Source organism: Ptychodera flava, chromosome 3, assembly GCF_041260155.1.
Source record: "Ptychodera flava strain L36383 chromosome 3, AS_Pfla_20210202, whole genome shotgun sequence".
Classification (NCBI taxonomy): domain Eukaryota; kingdom Metazoa; phylum Hemichordata; class Enteropneusta; family Ptychoderidae; genus Ptychodera; species Ptychodera flava.
The window spans coordinates 23,188,990-23,207,765 of record NC_091930.1 but is presented as its reverse complement, the minus strand read 5'-3'; the positions used below and the strand labels follow the sequence as shown (position 1 = coordinate 23,207,765).

Sequence of the window (18,776 nt, the reverse complement as noted above, 5' to 3'; positions counted from 1 at the left end):
CACATTAGTGCAAGAGAAACAATTTTACAAAAGATATTTATAATTCATAACCTTCCATCAAAAAGAAAAACCTATTCAAAAGTTTCAAGTAGTGAGTGGTTCACTGCATGTGCAATCAGAATGGAAACAGAAAGGAAGAGATGACCTATTCTAAGCCTGTCTCTGACTCAACAAATAATCAAAAATCAAGAAATGTGATTTTATAACAAGATGTAGAAATTTAATTGGAAATTTCATTGTGATTGCTTTTGTCTTAATTTATTCCAATGTCTTCTCTGTGCTAACACATACCATATATTGTAAATTATATCATACCAGTATTGATGGCATAAATACAGCGATCTCATTGGTCGAGATGCGAAAGGAACCGTGGTATATTGGCAATATACCACGGCTGGCACACGCGCGAGCTCTCAGCTTGAGCAAAAATCAATTTTTGATGTTCCATGCCTAAATTTCAATATACTGTTATGATATAATAGCAATAAATCACACCCAGCGACAGTATACCACTCGATTTTGACCAGTTCACTTCGTATATGCACTCACTATCGCTCGTGCATATATGTCGTGAACTGGTCAAAATCTCGTGGTATACCGTCGCTGGGTGTCCTTTATTGCTTAATTATCAATAGTGGCAAAATTACCTTAGTCTTTCTTGTCTTGATAAAAAAATTATTCTGTGCGATGAAGATAAAGAAGGTATGTAAGTTGCTTGCTTTTGTTTCCAATATATTGAAATTGCGAAAAATAACTTCATTATAACAGAAATGCAGTAGTCTTTATCTGCATGATTTACACTGTCATCAGTATTGTTAAACACAGATAGAAACTTGTCCACTTACAGCTTCCTCTTGATAGTTGTCTATTCCTTCTCCTTGAAATTTTTCTGCTAACTCCTTTCTGTTTATTTCAATGTTTTTCAGTCTTCTTGTTTCATAACTTTCTTGTTCCTAAACAGAAAACACATATGGAAGAACTTGTTCAAACGGTAAACAAAGCTGTCACATATGTCATGATAATTAATAATGCATGGTTGCACAATTGGCCACAACATTTAGGAAGAATCCACTGCATTTGGAATAGATTTTAAAAAGGAACTGCAGTGAAACTTGAAATTCAAATCACAACATGGGTGTTGCCTATTTTGAAAATTGATCATTACTTTAAATCCTACACTGAATTGTAAAATCCTCTTGGGAAACAGGCAGAACACAACAGCAAAATTTATGATGTTCCATTTACTGCTGATATCTTTTAACTTCCTTCTATAAAATTATAATCAAAGGTTTACAGTGATTATTACTTACACAATTGTCATCGGCACTCTCATCTGATATTGGCTGATGACTGATGTACTGAGAGGTGTTTTAGTACATAATTACTTCTCTCTGATATCTCTGTTTCACCTGGGGAAAGATTATCACCTTAAATAACTTAGAACACATAATATCCATTTGTAAATAGACTGCAAATGTGACTTTCAATAAAATTTCCTAATTCTTAGAATTTCTGAAAAATGCATAAAGTTTTCATGATAGAAGTAAACACATGCATAACTGCATGTACACTGAAAAATATTCAGACCCTGTAATGAGTATATGCTCACAGCACTGTACATATAATAAAAGCTTGGACAGGCAGAATTTTCAGACACTGGCACAACACTGGCAGATACAACTAACTTTAACTTGCAGCCTACAACAGGGATCTGTAGTCCTAAAATCTGTTTGTTGATTTTTTATATTTTGGGTGTTTCATCTCAGATTTAGTAAAATAGTATACGAAAAAAAACTATTCAAACAGGGTTATGATTTGAAATTCTTTAGATGTAATAGTGCCTCAGAATACTTTAGTGTACTTATTAAACATGTATTGACTTACCCTGTAAAACCTAAATATATATAAGGCATTTTGTCTTTGAGTCACATTGTTCATAATCATGTTTCCCAACTGAAGTCAGTAAATATTAACACATTAAAATGCTTTGAGACACACATGATAAGAGCACAAGAACTCAGAATTCTATTCCTGAAAAATGGCTACCTTTGCTTTCTTTAACAGTGAAATTCTCAGCTTTCTTTTTTTTCTGTTGATATAAACGGAGAATAAAATATCTCACTAATCATGCATACACTGAGACACATTTGTTGATGTCACCACTTTCTGTCCTGTAGCATTTGCTTATTAGAACATGATAGCAAAAGCAATTGGGTTTATTCATGGTCAATAGACGAAGTCACACAAGATTTTGAATATACATGTAATTTTTACAGGAATATAATCTACACAATGTCTCACATGCCACTCATAGGGTTCCATGTCCACATAATTTGGAAATGCACTGAAGTTTGCTGAATCATGACACATCACTCAATGTGTTCTCTTCAGTTTGTGATTTGGTTATAATGATCTGATAATTTCCTTTTCTATAACGCATGTTAATATGGTCAGAATTATGACATGTTTTTACAATAATGACAACAATGCCTTTGAGGAAATTATATTCAATTCACTGATAAATCTTGTGAGTTTTGCTTACAACATTCATATACAAAAAGTTTGACTATGATTTAACAATGAGAATTCTGATTCCTTACCATGCCTATTTGTGCAGGCTACTTTTTCACTTGTTTCATGCATGAGTGGTATTTTCTGCCCTAAAGTTCAATTCAATACAATGAAATGGAAATTAATGACTTAATCTCTGAAAGAAAAGATGCTTTTGCTTACATCTGACAGTGACAGAATTGGTTTTAATAGATATGAAGGTGGTGTCATAGGTACTAATGACTGTTTTTTAAAGTACATTACATGGAGCTGTATCTTTGGTATTTTTCTTAGCATTGTTGGATTCAATTTCAGCATATTTATTTCATGTTCTATGACATGTGATGAAATGCAAATAGTGTTAAGTCAATTTTAATGAAGGACTTGATTCTGTTCGTTAGAAATACCACTGCCATTATTATGAGGCTATATTGAAAGTCAGAACGCGGGCAATTTTTGAAGCATTGGGAGTAAACCAGTACTGTAGGTGACCACAGAACAACAATGCTAAGAAAAATACCAAAGATACAGCTCAATGTAATGTACTTTAAAAAACAGTCATTAGTACCTATGACACCACCTTCATATCTATTAAAACTAATTCTGTCACTGTCGGATATTTGACATTTAATGAAAACCTTTTGTACTTACATCATTGTGGAGAAAACCAGATTAGTTCTGGTATGTGTAGGAAAATTTTGCTCCAACATTAGACTTTTTGTGACACTTCAAGAAAGAAAATGGATTATGGGTGAATGTTTAAGAATAAGGAATGTACTCTACCTGATTCTGGCCTTTTTGATTCATTGATGTGTGTTTTTATGTATTTCAACACAGTAATATTGTCAAAACAAACAACCTTGTCTCCAAGGGTGAATGTTTTATGCAATGATTCTGCTTCTTTACAGATTTCTTGAATGATATTTTGATTCACTTTTGCTTCACCAATAGATGTCCCAGCACATCGTTTTAGGCCTCGTGATCCTTGGAGCTAAAACAGAAATACAATCAATACACTATGTTAGTATAAAAATTAAATGTGGGCAGATCTATTCCATCAAAAGTGTACTAATCACTATTATCAAAAGTTTTTCACTTGTGAGTTTAATCATACCTTGATTTTTGAGAAGGGACAAGCAAGTTCTTACCCACACCACCTCTTGTTGTTCTTTCTCTTTTGGTTTGATTTTTAAGTACCCATCTCTAAAACTTTTTATGAATTACATTATTCAACAAACCTCATGCCACCTTGTCCGAAGAAGAGAAGCCACAGTTATGTTGAAATTGTTCCAATATAACTGGGCTTCTCTTGCTGTTGAATCGGTCCTGGCTTCTTTATCCAGCTCTTTTCTGGTCATTCTGTTTTCAATATTAGCAGACAAATTGTGAGGTTTTCCTGAAATAAAGAAAAATGTGGTTTGTGATTTCTTATCAGTACAAGAATACATATCAAAGTTTGGAGCTAAAATCTGACAATATATCAGGTCACAGCTTCAAACCAAACAAAATTCAGCATCATAGCCATGCATGTAGCGGGGTGTGGGGGTGGGGGTGTGCTCTGATAGGAAGGTGTACAAGTATGTGCCATGTGGATGATGTGTCACTTTTTCATGGAAAAATCCCTAAACATGGTTCCACTGACTTTTAATCCCCAAAACTTCAAGTGTGCTAGCATAACTGTAAAATATGTAAAAATCCCCATTTGGAGGAGCACTGTCCCTGAAAATAGGTCTGTTTTGGAGAAAATACATAAGCACATTGTATCATGAGGTTACCTCCGTGGAAAATTATTCAAAGTACCCCTCCCTCCCCAACATGTACCATACTTTGTCCATGTAACTAAACTACTAGTAAGTATGCGGGTTAATTCAATACTTGTCAACACAATGTTTGGTGTAATCACCGGATAAGAGCAATTTAATCATAGTGTGGTTGAGCCTTCCACTGTCTATGATTTAATTACCCATGTGCCATTGCATCACTTTGCCTAATTAGACATTTACCGCGTTTTTAGTTAATGTAAACAGTTTAAACAAAGATGTGTCTGTTGAGCATGATATAAAATGGGCAAAATTTAATGAATATTACCTTTCGACACGAAGAATACTCGGTACTTCCGTCCACTATCGACACAACCATCGTGGTCAACGAAATCGTCCCAGTCGGGGTCAAATACTAAAACTCTCTCCATTTTGGTAGAGTCACAGACAAGCTTTTCATCCACCTGCCTTACTGCACTTATCATCTCGCCAGAAGTTGAGCCATTGAGCGTTAATGGCCTGACAAAAACGCTGTGGCCATCTAAATACGCATTTACGAGTATTTTGACGTCGGTTTCACTTGATGTAGACATCGTTGTTGTGCCAATGAGATGGATATACGCCAAGAAGAAGTCCAGAAAGTGAATGAACCTCCGGAAACAACGAGAGCTCAGCTGTATGATAAACATAATTTCAAAAGTAAGCGCGTCGCGCCTCTGTTTGTTCATCTTCTTACATACTGCATATCTGACCTTTATCAGCTGTTCACCGTACCCTCCGTCAACGATAAAACCTTATGGATATGTGTAAAATTAAACGAGATCTGTCAGACATAGATTTTCTGGACAAGATATTTATAGTAAGTAACATTTTAAAAGCCTTATGATGAAAAATCACGTGAAAAGGTCAAAACAGGGCCACGTTACGTGTCACCAAAATAATTGAACAAGGGGCGAGACTAGCCTACATGACCTATGAACCCGTGGAAACTTTCCATACTTGGATAATCACTGATAACACAGGAACCATGTGATTGGCTACAAAGTAGGCATTCCCGAGATGCACGCTGGACTCGGCTTTACTGTACTGAAGAGGAAGGTACTTCACAGCTTGCCGATGCAATAAAAGCGCAGGTAAATGAAATGATTTAAATATATTTCGTCCACAATATGATTGTTTCAGTCAAGCATGCCGCGCCTAGCTCGTCTTATATGCCAACACTAATGTATACAGGCGCTAGGTGTAAGCTTATTACGTGTTAACTCATTTCTTTGTTCATTCGCATACTGAATCATGTGCGTGAGATCGTGCTGTTATCAGTTCCTCTAACATTTCGTGTTTCCGATTATTTCAGAACAATAGGAGTGAAATTCGGCCGTTGATTTTTGTTGTGTGAAAACGGATATATATCCCATTTTCAAAAACTCACATACAGGCTGCGGACACTATTCTCTACTTCCAGCAAGGTCACTGTCCCTTCTTATATAATAGTTTGGTAAGTACACGCGCGCTTGATAGAAAGATAACATTAAGTGCCAAGGTCATTGCCATTCTTGACTGAATGTATGAGGCATTGACCCCGCCGATTGCGAACCTTTCCCTTTTTAACAAACATTTTAGCACTTTATTCTCCAGAGATCACGTAATGATGTTCTATTGTCTGTGGTTGTACAGTTGTTTTTCATATATTCTGCATTGTACACATAGGGAGCAAATTAAATCTGAAGAATTCAATATAAAGTTTAACTATTTCACTTTCTCACTACCCACAATTTAAGGAAGAGTTAGACTTTTTATTTCTGTGTCTGCAATTCACACTTCAACAACATTCTCTTGAAGGGCTGTATCATTCTATATAGCTCTGTTTCACCTCAGCGGAAAGTAGTGTGTTACAAAGTAGCTGTCACAAAGCAGCAAACAGAAAAGCCTCCACAGAATATTGGTCTTTTCATTTTTCTGTCTACAATTCACACTTTCATTCACAATATTTTTTGAAGGCAGTATCAGACTATAGCTGTCTTGTAGCGGCAAATAGTTGTTACACTGTAGCTGTCACAAAGCGGCAAAACAGAAAAGCCTTTAAAGAATATTGGTCTTTTCATTTTTCTGTCTACAATTCACACTTTCATTCACAATATTTTTTGAAGGCAGTATCAGACTATAGCTGTCTTGTAGCGGCAAATAGTTTGTTACACTGTAGCTGTCACAAAGCGGCAAACAGAAAAGCCTCCACAGAATATTGGCTTTTCATTTTTCTGTCTACAATTCACACTTTCATTCACAATATTTTTTGAAGGCAGTATCAGACTATAGCTGTCTTGTTGCGGCAAATAGTTTGTTACACTGTAGCTGTCACAAAGCGGCAAACAGAAAAGCCTCCACAGAATATTGGGCTTTTCATATTTCTGTCTACAATTCACACTTTCATTCACAATATTTTTTGAAGGCAGTATCAGACTATAGCTGTCTTTTAGTGGCAAATAGTCTGTTACACTGTAGCTGTCACAAAGCGGCAAACAGAAAAGCCTTTACAGAATATTGGTCTTTTCGTTTTTCTGTCCACAATTCACACTTTCATCACAATATTTTTTGAAGGCAGTATCAGACTATAGCTGTCTTTTAGCGGCAAATAGTCTGTTACACTGTAGCTGTCACAAAGCGGCAAACAGAAAAGCCTCACAGAATATTGGGCTTTTCATTTTTCTGTCTACAATTCACACTTTCATTCACAATATTTTTTGAAGGCAGTATCAGACTATAGCTGTCTTGTAGCGGCAAATATGTGTTACACTGTAGCTGTCACAAAGCGGCAAATAGAAAAGCCTCCACAGAATATTGGGCTTTTCATTTTCTGTCTACAATTCACACTTTCATTCACAATATTTTTTGAAGGCAGTATCAGACTATAGCTGTCTTTTAGCGGCAAATAGTCTGTTACACTGTAGCTGTCACAAAGCGGCAAACAGAAAAGCCTCTACAGAATATGGGCTTTTCATATTTCTGTCTACAATTCACACTTTCATTCACAATATTTTTTGAAGGCAGTATCAGACTATAGCTGTCTTGTAGCGGCAAATAGTCTGTTACACTGTAGCTGTCACAAAGCGCAAACAGAAAAGCCTTTACAAAATATTGGTCTTTTCATTTTTCTGTCCACAATTCACACTTTCATTCACAATATTTTTTGAAGGCAGTATCAGACTATAGCTGTCTTTAAGCGGCAAATAGTCTGTTACACTGTAGCTGTCACAAAGCGGCAAACAGAAAAGCCTCCACAGAATATTGGGCTTTTCATTTTTCTGTCTACAATTCACACTTTCATTCACAATATTTTTTGAAGGCAGTATCAGACTATAGCTGTCTTGTAGCGGCAAATAGTTTGTTACACTGTAGCTGTCACAAAGCGGCAAACAGAAAAGCCTTTACAGAATATTGGGCTTTTCATATTTTCTGTCTACAATTCACACTTTCATTCACAATATTTTTGAAGGCAGTATCAGACTATAGCTGTCTTGTAGCGGCAAATAGTCTGTTACACTGTAGCTGTCACAAAGCGGCAAACAGAAAAGCCTCCACAGAATATTGGTCTTTTCATTTTTCTGTCTACAATTCACACTTTCATTCACAATATTTTTTGAAGGCAGTATCAGACTATAGCTGTCTCGTAGCGGCAAATAGTCTGTTACACTGTAGCTGTCACAAAGCGGCAAACAGAAAAGCCTTTACAGAATATTGGTCTTTTCATTTTCCTGTGTACAAATCACACTCACATTCACAATATTTTTTGAAGGCAGTGTCAGACTATAGCTGTGTTTCACATCAGCGGCAAATGGTGCATTACACTGTAGTTGTCAGTGAGTTGCAAACAGGGAAGCCTTTTCAGAATATTGGTCTTTTTTTTCTCTCCATCTACAATTCAATATGCCATTTTCTTAGATTGTAACTGTATGTGTTTCACTAGCATAAGGTGTGATACAGTATAGAAGAACAGCTATTACAGGATATTTCTGTAAAAAACCAAAGTAATTATATTTGTAAGGATACAGCTTTATTTCTGTATCATTAGAAGATTGAATTTTAATGGCACTTTATGGTGTTTACTTTATCAGTATAACTACAGGTAATAATAATAAAGAATTTATCAACATGGAAAGACAAGAAGCAGGTGCCAATACAGAGGTATGTATATCAGGGACTTACCAAATAAAAGAAATTTATGATATTCAAACAGGCATGTATCATCCTAATTCAAACCATTTGCCACCCAACATTTTTGTCTTGGTGTGTGTTTGTGTGTTTTACACTTATATGTGTATGTGGATATTTTTGTGTGTATGTTTTTATGCACACATGTTTGTGTATATATGTGTGCATGCAGGCATGTGTGTATGTAAGTCATGTAGCTTATGCAGTGCTGTGTATAATCTTTTGAAGGGTAGAAAAAGAAGGCGATCTCGGAAAAGCGTCAACAAAGAAGAAAGAAATTGAGGAGTAAGCTGACGTTAAAGCACAAAGAGAGAGAAAGAAAGAGAGGAAAAAGCAATGGAACAAATGAGGGAAATAAAAAATTTGAAAATGCAACTTAAACAAAAGGAACATATGAGAAAAAAACATATGAAATGTCAACCTTCAAAGCAACAAAAGTTAACAGGCAAATTAAAAAATATTAAAATTATATGCAAGAGTTTGTTGGAAGGGTATGATAATGCAGCAGTTATTGGAGAGGGGTCATTTGGCTTTGTGAAAGTTGCTTTCACAAGAATTTCTGATACTAAGATTCCTGTCGCTGTAAAACAATACAAACTCAAAGAAAATTCTATATATGAGATTGAAAGAGAAGTTAGTGTTTTGCAGTCTCTCCAACATCCAGTGTTTCCATTTATTTTTGGAGTTGTTAAGGATAAGAAGGACTGGTTACTAGTGTCAGAATTCAGAGGAACATATTCCGGAGGTAAATATATTTCAATGACATGGAACAAGGCAATTAATATGTGCCAGAAAAAGGCACAAAGGGTTGAATGTGAAAAAGACATAGATGAGCTGACTTGGATTAGGCTTTGTAAACTAACAGCAGATGCCATCCAGCATATGCATGATCACCATTACATTCATTGTGATATAAAAGGTGACAATATTCTTGTTGCAAAAAAAAATGATGAATGGTTTCCCACAATAATTGACTTTGGTAAGGCCCAACAGAAGACAGGGAATGTACTATACACTTAGTAGAGATGAGAGAAAAAAATACCAAGAAAAATATCCACACATTCCACCTGAAGTTAGGGAAGGCAAAATGCAATTTTATGAGGCTGGTGATGTGTATGCTTTTGGAAGACTATTGTCAGATGTAGGTAAATTACTCAGGAACCAGGAAATTGTTAATCTAAGCAAATCATGTCTCCAAACTGACCCAAAGCAAAGACCCTTTGCATGCGCAGTAGCTGCTACTTTAGCTCTGTGGTGTTAGTAACAAAGTAACAAAGAGAAGTTGTAGACTGACTCCTGTCTCTCCTGTCCTGTCAATCATGGTGGATATAATTTTCTTTTGAGGCTTGCATGAATTATGTTTACCTTGTTGATTTACAACATAAATAAGAAACACATTCAGAATGTGAATCTGTAAATATTCTGTGTTGAATCTGTTTGTGTGTTGTGTGTGATTCCGACCTAACTTATTAAAGTTCTAGCCCAGATATCTGACCTCTATTTGTTAGCTCTCAGTAGCTCACATTTGGTATCTGTATATATACCAAAGACAGCTTATATGGTGGGTCGACGGCGTATGTATATATGTTAGTTTGTTTGGATGTACGTCCATCCATACCAAAACTCTAAAACTGCAGCACCTGCAAACTAAGTGTTTGGTGTACAGGTGCACCCATGGCCAGGGATAGAGATGTGAATTTGTTCAAATGAACATGTCAGTTTCAACAATATGCAATGAGGTAAATAAGGGGAATCCAGCAAATTGCCAAAACTCTACAACCACAGGCCAAATTTGGTTGAAACTTGGTATGCAGGTTCTTTCAGATGACTTTAGTTGGATATGCTCAAATTGTGATGAAATTTCCATAGTGGTATTTTGTGGCAGTTTTTTTCCTTTTTTGGTCAAAAAATCTTCATCCCATCGCCTTGAAACTTGGTATGCATGATCCTGGGGTTTGCCTTTGTCAAAGGTGTTTAAATTGTTGTGAAACTGTTATATTTGTATTTTGGGGGCAATTTTTCCAAGTTTTGGTCAAAAAATTATATTCTCCCAAAATGTTCGTTGGATTGCTTTAACACTTAAGGTAAAGGGCGACGAATTCGGACGCGCACACGCTTTAGAACGTTTCTGCGCAGATTTAACTCCAGCCTGTCGCAAATGGGTTACTTTGTAGCGCATGTATTTAACATTACCTGTCATTGTTGAAATTGCGCTTTTACCTAATTTTTTGACCCAGTCTCTTAGAAATACATGTGACCTATAACCTTGTCATATTTTGACCCCCTAGGAAGCTGGTTTTTATTCAATATGAGCGAAAAATTAACATTTCTCTCCCATTTACATGGCGCATATTACCTATTCACCTGGAGATATTGTAAATGTAGCGTGGTAACACTCTTTTATTAAAGTGTAAACTAAATGGTATTATGTCGGGATTTTATTCGCCAAGTTTGGTCAAAATGACACCATTCAAAGCGATAGGAAGAAAGTTCGAAAATTATGTAGTGATATAGTTACGATATCGTCATTTTGTAATCGATACTTATGTTAAAATTTCTTTACAAACATCATGAAAACTATACATTCGAGATATGGATCTTAAGTCTTGGTATTTATTAAAATTAACTCATTTGCTAAGCTTTTATAATTGCTTTCTTTAGTTTAAGTGAATTCTATCATTTTTATTTATATCTAACGACGCCATTTTAACGTCCGTTTCCATGGAAACGAGCGTGGTGACCCCGATTTTTATTTTTATTTTTGCATTTGCACAACTTCCAAGAATATTGTGCAAAGTTTCAAGAAAATGACACCACAACTTAATTTTGACGTAATTCGTAGTACTTTCACCTTAAGACTCTTGATCCTGTTGTTGTCTTCTGTCAGGTTTGTTAAAATTGGTGAATTTTTCATATTTGTATTTTTAGGACAATTTTTCCCAATTCGGTCAAAAAATCTACTTCTCTGAAAGCGCTCGTCCCATTGCTTTGAAACTTTGTATGCATGATCCTAGGGTTGGCCTCTGTTAGATTTGATAAAATTTATTGCAGCAATTTCTCGCATTTTTGGTCAAAAATTCATTTCCCCTGAAGTTGCTTGTTTGAATGCTTTGAAACTTGGTAACGATGTTCCCAGGGGTAAACTTAGTTAAGTATATCCACTCTGGCCTGCCACATTGAACCAAATGTAAGCCAAGTGTCATTGATGCTTGTTCTGGTACATGTATAGCATTAGAAGCTCATGGGATCAGTCAGCATCTGTTGTCTATATGCAGGTGTACTGTGAAAATCTTACACTATGTAAAGGAGCTGAAACAAAAAATGAAAATTGTCATAATTAAGAACTACTAATTGGTTTGCATGTAATTGTAAATGTGGTGGACTATGCATGAGTATCTAGGTTGGTTGTTTTTTTGTGTGGTATTACATGTACCTTGATTTTCTTAATGTTAGGGTCATTTGCTTCATTTTGGTCAGAAAATGTAGGGATCTGCTTTGCCCATTGCCTTTAGATGTGCATAGGACTTTGATCTCGCAGAGATATTCTGTGGAGGCAAAGTAGTCTAGGAGTTCCAAGCGACAACTTGTACTAACACAATTGCAAGTACGTGCCATGCTGAAATAATAAAACATGACTGCCAGTCAAGTAATCAAGACAATGACGATTCAAAGAGTTAACCAAGTGGTGATTGTGTCATCAGTGATGACTTGTATTTTATGTTTTAATGAATTAATGTGACATACAAAGTAAACCCTTTCAGAATTTTCTTTTTCTGTCAATTACAGACCATTTAAGCCCTAGAAAGTAAATATTTTCTTACATCTCTGATATAGGGAATCAGATTGTAGTATTCATTCGTTAGTTGTACTACAGTGACGTGACAAGGGTTTTGCTGAACATTTTTTGATGAAAATTGAATTCAAGTCAGAACTCAAATTCCTATGTGAATAATGGCAATGGTAATTATTCATATCCAGACTTTGTTGGAATCAAGCAGGATAGTTGGCATATTAGCGTGGTATTGGAGGTAGCTTTAGAAAGTGTTAGTCACTCATAAATTCAATATAAATGCTTAAAAAAGACCACCCAATGTCACAACTAATATGACCCATATAGCCACCATTTTTAACAGTATTTTTCCACTTCTGTGTGTGTACATGTATGTATGTATGCATGCATGTCTGTCAATCTTCAGCAAAAATTAAAAATTCCACCTTGGTGTGTATCTGCAGGCAGAACTGCAGGTGAGATTTTGTTCAAATGAATTTATCATTACCCAAAACATGCAAATGAGCTTGATAAAATGTAAAATTGGTGTAAAACTTTCAAACCCAATAACCACTGGTTAGAATGCTTTGAACATTCGTATGCAGATTCTAAATGGTTAAATGTTTTTTCACATTTGAACTGATATTTGGCATTGTCTATGTGTTATTATGAAAGGGTGTTCTTGTTATGATGTTTATAAAATTATGGTGAAATACGGATATCATATATTTTTGGTAATTATTTTTACATGTAACTGGTAGATATCTGTGTTCTGTTTGTGTACTTATACATCAGACTACACAGCTGTTCATAGTTAGAGACTGACACAGTTTGTAAATATAGAGAAATGCTTCCAAAGTGTTTGGTTGTTCCTTTTGGAAAGTTGCGATAAGGGTTGGTGAAATATGCAGTCATAGGTTGGTACATCTCAAGTGATACTGTGCAAAATGGAACATAACTTGGGAATACCTTTTCATTATGGTTTGAAAGTTGAATTGCAATTGTTAGTGTGTTATGCTTGAGAAAGTTTAAGAATCAAATTAGGTTGAAGTTGGCTACATACCTGTCGGGAATATTTGGTTTTTACTAAAAATAGTAGGAATAACACCTTGAAGTCAGCAGTATCCATAGTTTGTGTCGAAAATAAGTTTTCCGGTGTACCAATACTTATGTGAGGAACACCATATCACTGATGGTATTGTTTTCAAAGTTTGTGACAAAATGATGAATTTCATGGTGGCATAAGGTATTTTTATTGTTCATAAATCTGTTGATCATGCATAATAATTTCTATAGATGTTACTCATGGACAAATAATGCAATTTGTAGAAATGAAATGTATGTAATCATGACAGAAATGAAATATCGATGTAAAATTCACTTTAAATAATACACCTGTTTAATAAAGGTTGTATCCAATCTTTACAGAGTAATCAATGGAAAAGGAGATGTGTACCGTGTATCTGCCCCTTATGTAAAGGACATCTTCGTGACGTAAGAACAGAAAGATCCCACAGAAAACATTTACCCACTAACTCAGGTATGAAAAATAGTTTCATGCAGACACCTCCAGATATAATTTCATTTTTAGCTGCTATACATATCAGTGTTCACGTTTACGCAACAAATGCGTATTTACGCAGTGTTGCCGCCCTTGCGACAATGTCCCAAAACAGAACCCGTTGTCCCACATTCTTGCATACTGCTGGTCACTTTGGGTGCTCTCATGTAGTCTGGAAATAATATCTGTTACTGACAATGACCTTTGTTTATTTACTTTCGGAGCTAGCTATGATTAAATGTAATATTAAAACGCTGCACTATATATCATCATTTGCTTGACTGTAGTCCGTCTAAGCTCTTATTGGCGGCAGATAAGTATAATGCTACAATTACCTGAAATTTAGGCACAGCGACGCGATCCTGGTAGCTTGAATTTTGTTCAGTGAAACTAATTTATTAGAAAATAAAACAAAATTTGTTGACAACTGACGTATCTTGTCCTCAAGTTTGCAATATGTCCCCAAAAGTAAACGGTAGTGGGACACAGCGTCCCCTTGCTTAAAACTCCTGGCTGCAACACTGATTTACGCATTGAAACTGACACTCTCGCACTTTTTCATTGTTATGCTTTTTTTATATGCAAAAGGTAACAGTAAAATGTTTCCCAAAGCACTCCCCGCGACTGAGCTTAGGCTACAATCAGACGAGATGAGTGCCCGCTGGACATTAAATTTGTTGCAACATTTCTGTCAATCACTCATTTTGTATGGAAAGATTTCGATTCTCTGGGCAAAGTCTGAAAAATTGGCATTGGCACTGTTGTTCAAAGGCACATTATCATGTCAGCTGTGCCTATGAAATACGTTGCTAATTTTCAGACAAACGATTGTTTCTAAAACTGATGACACGGTGATTGACAGAAATGTTGCAACACATTAAATGCCAACTGCATGGTCATCGCATCATGCTCTTGATCAAGCACGCATGCAGCATGGCGTTGTAGCAAACAACTCTATTTTCAGTTCTGCTGTCATCGACGCAGAGCTTATCAAATCGGTTGATTTTTCCGTCGGCGGTCCATTGTCCATCAACAATTGCCTTCTCCTCTGAAACCGCAAGTCCAATTGCTTTGAAATTGTATATGCAGTTCACCTGGGGTGACCTCACTTAAGTTTGTTCAAATCAGGGTGAAATTTGCATATTGTGTTTTTAGGGCATTTTTTGCTGTTTTTGGTAAAAAAATCTCTGAAACCTCTTGTCTGATTGCTTTGAAATTTGATATGCAGTTTACTTAGGGTGATTTCAATTAGATTTGTTCAAATTTTGGTGAAATTTGCATATTTGTATCTTTAAGGCAATTTTTTTCATTTTTGGTAAAAAATCTTTACAAATCTTTGTCAAAACTACCAGTCAGATAGCTTTGATATTTGGTACATAGGTCCTTAGAGATGATCTATTTCAGATTTGTTCAAATTGTGCAGAAATATGCAAATTTGCATTTTAATGCTGACCGTTACTATGACTGAAGAGGCACGCTGTTGAAAACCCGTTCTCCAACAAAATCTTGTTGGAACCAATCATATTGCATGATCGAGTTAACTGACACTACATGTATGTAATGAAAAGTAAGACGGCCCACATGGCTTGCCAAGTGTGTCATGATGATGTAAACAGCCCAACATGGCAGTTCTGCAGATGGACATTAACTTGCCCCTGAGTCTCTCTGGTAGCTCAGTAAAAACCTTTATGCTTTCCATTGCTATGTATGTTTGTGTACTTTTGTACCTGACTGGTTCTCATACTGTGTTAGTGGTAGGCACACAGAATGTAACATCTAACACAGTCTGTATGACATCGTTTGGGCACACAGCTTAGTGGTTTTGAGCACTGTTCATTAGCTAGGCAGTGTTGCTGTGAGTGTGGGTTTGAATCTTCCAAGTAATATAAATTTATGGTAAATTTGGTATGCAGAATGCTAATCTGTTCATAATTATGTTTTAGCAACATTTAAAAGCTGAGCTCTATCAGCCTCTAGGTTTCTTGTTCAACTTGAGTATACATGTATTTCTGGAATTTTTTGTGTCCCTTTTTTCATTAATATATGTTTTGAAAGTGCTTTTACCATTACAGATTGAAACATACATGTTTATGTCATGTGTTCATTTTCACAGGTGCACATACAGTTGAACTTGATGAAGAAATACACGCAGAAGGAAGTATTCGTCCTGATACAGCCAGTGACACCGACAATAATGACGATCAAGCAGAGTCCTGTGGTGAACTTTGTGAAAATTATACTTATGAATGTGAAAATAGTGATGTGGACAGTGAGCTTGAAAATAATGCAACAGGTGGTAGACAAGGTAGATTTGATAATAATCAAGAGGAAGCACATAATGATGACGATATTGTTATGCTGCATGGGAAGGAACCATTTTTCCAAAATGAGAAAGTAGATGAGTTTATCCTACGAGAACTTAGGTTGAAATTAAAGTATGGTTTTTCAAGAGAGGAATTCATTGATCATGTAAAAGTTATGTGGCCATTTACAGAAGGAAACCATGATCCCCCTACATGGAGGGATATTGAAAAATTTCAGAAATACTTGGGATACAAGCCTCCAAAGCTATATAAAGTATGTGTTGAAATAACCATTCTATGTGTCTGAAGGAAGATGAGAACAATTGCTCTATGTGTAATAGACCTAGGGATGATTGTCTTGATTACTATGTCTGTGGTATAGATTTACAGAACTGGTTTGTAAACAAAACGGAATGTAGAAAGCATATGGCGCATTGGCAGGCTAAAGATGAGTGGCTCCCTAGAGAAGGTAATAATCAACGCAAATGTGAACTATGGCATGGGAGTAGGTTTCATGACCTCAGATACTTTTGGGATCCTGAAATTAAAACTTTACTGCCTTGTAGGTGTCAAGTTTGTTGTGCAGTCATATCAGTAGACCAAATAGCAAGACAGAGAAATGCTAATTTTGAGGATGATGATGTCTCAGAAATAGTATGCCCAACCTGTTTCTCAAGGTTTAATTATGCCCCTCATTATATGGAAGGAAATCCCAGAAACCAGGCCCTGGTAGTGCATTTTGATGGCTGGTTGCCTCACAAGGACTCAACTTCACATTCCTTAGCATCTATAACAATATCCTCAGCATGCATGTCCAAAAAAGAGCGCTCACATCATGAAACATTCTGTTTATTCTTCTTTGTGCCTGTGCATGAACTTCCAAGTAATTGCCTTCACAAATATCATGGTTTTCTTGACCAATTGATGACAGAACTTGAAGATTTGTACATCAATGGCATAGGAATATATTTTCTATTAGATGTACCAGATAATGGCATGGCAGGTACATACACTATTAGGACAGTACAATGTACCATTGTTGGTAACGGGTTATATGAAAGGCCACGCAGACATTGGATTGACCAGTGCAGGGGGTAAACAAGGTTGTCGGAGATGCTATCTTAAGGGCTCATAAGTTGAAGAAAACAATCATTATTACTATGGAAACTATAGTCAAAGGTTTAGATTTCCAGAAGAACCGAGAACTGCCATTCGTAATTTTCAACATGGGCAGGATGTCGATGATGCAGGTACTGTTACAGAAAGACGTAATCTTTCCAAAGAGTTTGGTGTTACTGGGCTAAGTCCTTGGTTTCGGTTATATTTCTTGTGTGGTTTTGATCCAGTGTTTGACTTAGTTATTGATTTCATGCATTGTTTTGCTTTGAATTTAGTGAAGCGGGAATTCCAAGGCAATATTTGGTTGCCTTTAGGTGAAAATTCCTAAGTACAGTTGGAACAAAGAAACCCTCGCGTTGGCGGCTTGGTTAATAGAAATAAGTTCAAAAAAGGCTGGCTTTAGTCAAATGGACTCCCGAAATCAAAGCAGGAAGAAAGCCAACTTTAAAGGGTAACAGTATGACAGATAAACTTGGAGGATGGAAAGCAGAGGATTACTGCTTGCTTGCACTTGTTTCACCTTTTGTGTTCAGTTCAGTTATTCCATCTAAAGCCTATGACTCATTTTACACATTAGCTGCTGTTAGAAGTATGGTTTACAATTATGATATGAGGACTAATGGATGGGATAATAGTACTAGTGATATTGAAAGACTAAATGAACTTATGTGGAGGCATGCTGTCAAGTTTGAAGAGTACCATGGACTAGATCAATGCACAGAAAATTTAGAAATTTCAACACATTTAATATCTGACTTCAAGCGACATTCATCACCGGACAATTATTGGTGCTATGGTTATGAGAGAGAGGTGAAATATCATAGAAAACAAGTGACAAACATGAAAAATCCAGAAAAAACATACAGTGACCGTGTAAAGCTTTCAGCATTCATAACCGGCATTTTAGCAAAAAAAGATGAACAAGAGAAAAATGATAAAGATGATATGTTGTCAGGGAAGACTGAAGTATTGCTAGAACCAGGACCAAAATTTTTGCATTGTACATCAATTGAAGAAGGTAAAGAGCTGTTGTCATATGTCATGGAGAATCATCGTCATGATAATATACTGCAAAGATTGTTTAGTCGGGGAATCTTGATTGGTGCAAAAAAATACAGAGAAATTACAGAGAGAGAGGGGATAGATATAAAGAGACGATTGCAAATCAACACATACGATGTTGATCTTCCTGCATACTGTATCACTGGTAGGTCAGTTTTATTGTGGAGGGAATGTTCGCCAACCTTATTTCGTGTAGGGGAAATATGCATTATAGACAGCAGAGAGAACAATGAATGGTACATGGAATTGGAAAGTATATTTATGTATGGCCCAATCAGTAACAAATACCATTTGTTTATCAATGGCAGTTATTATGTACCACAGTTGAGAAACAGCAGGCAAATTCTGCATGATTGGGTAAAGGTGCCTCAACTGGAAAAGAGAAACTATATCAGAGACTGTGTCCAAGCAGCTAGTCAAATAAAAGAAAAATTATGTTGTATCCT

General features: G+C 36.0%; 2 protein-coding genes and 1 long non-coding RNA gene across 4 annotated transcripts; 1 reads left to right on the top strand and 2 right to left on the bottom strand.

Annotated features, from left to right (window-relative positions):
- Nucleotides 1–331: 331 nt before the first annotated feature.
- Nucleotides 332–1,343, bottom strand: LOC139125577 (uncharacterized). The gene is made up of 3 exons (XR_011550287.1): nt 1,311–1,343; nt 846–953; nt 332–680 (listed from the first exon to the last, which is right to left on the bottom strand). It is a non-coding gene; the product is annotated as an uncharacterized lncRNA (long non-coding RNA).
- An 896-nt stretch (nt 1,344–2,239) lies between these two features.
- Nucleotides 2,240–5,011, bottom strand: LOC139129769 (uncharacterized). Its single transcript, XM_070695458.1, has 4 exons — nt 4,639–5,011; nt 3,789–3,946; nt 3,334–3,541; nt 2,240–2,660 (listed from the first exon to the last, which is right to left on the bottom strand). The coding sequence occupies exons 1-4, from the start codon at nt 4,997–4,999 to the stop codon at nt 2,548–2,550; spliced, it is 840 nt and encodes a 279-aa protein (XP_070551559.1). The 5' UTR covers nt 5,000–5,011; the 3' UTR covers nt 2,240–2,547.
- A 55-nt stretch (nt 5,012–5,066) lies between these two features.
- On the top strand, nt 5,067–16,989 carry LOC139129770 (uncharacterized). 2 transcript variants are annotated; one of them, XM_070695459.1, is made up of 5 exons: nt 5,067–5,443; nt 5,665–5,805; nt 8,420–8,489; nt 13,714–13,825; nt 15,960–16,989. In XM_070695459.1, the coding sequence occupies exons 3-5, from the start codon at nt 8,457–8,459 to the stop codon at nt 16,454–16,456; spliced, it is 642 nt and encodes a 213-aa protein (XP_070551560.1). In that variant the 5' UTR covers nt 5,067–5,443; nt 5,665–5,805; nt 8,420–8,456; the 3' UTR covers nt 16,457–16,989. The 2 variants fall into 2 exon arrangements, 1 of the variants encoding a protein (XP_070551560.1); XR_011551666.1 differs by lacking the exon at nt 13,714–13,825 and having other exon boundaries at nt 5,132–5,443.
- The last annotated feature ends 1,787 nt before the right edge of the window (nt 16,990–18,776 follow it).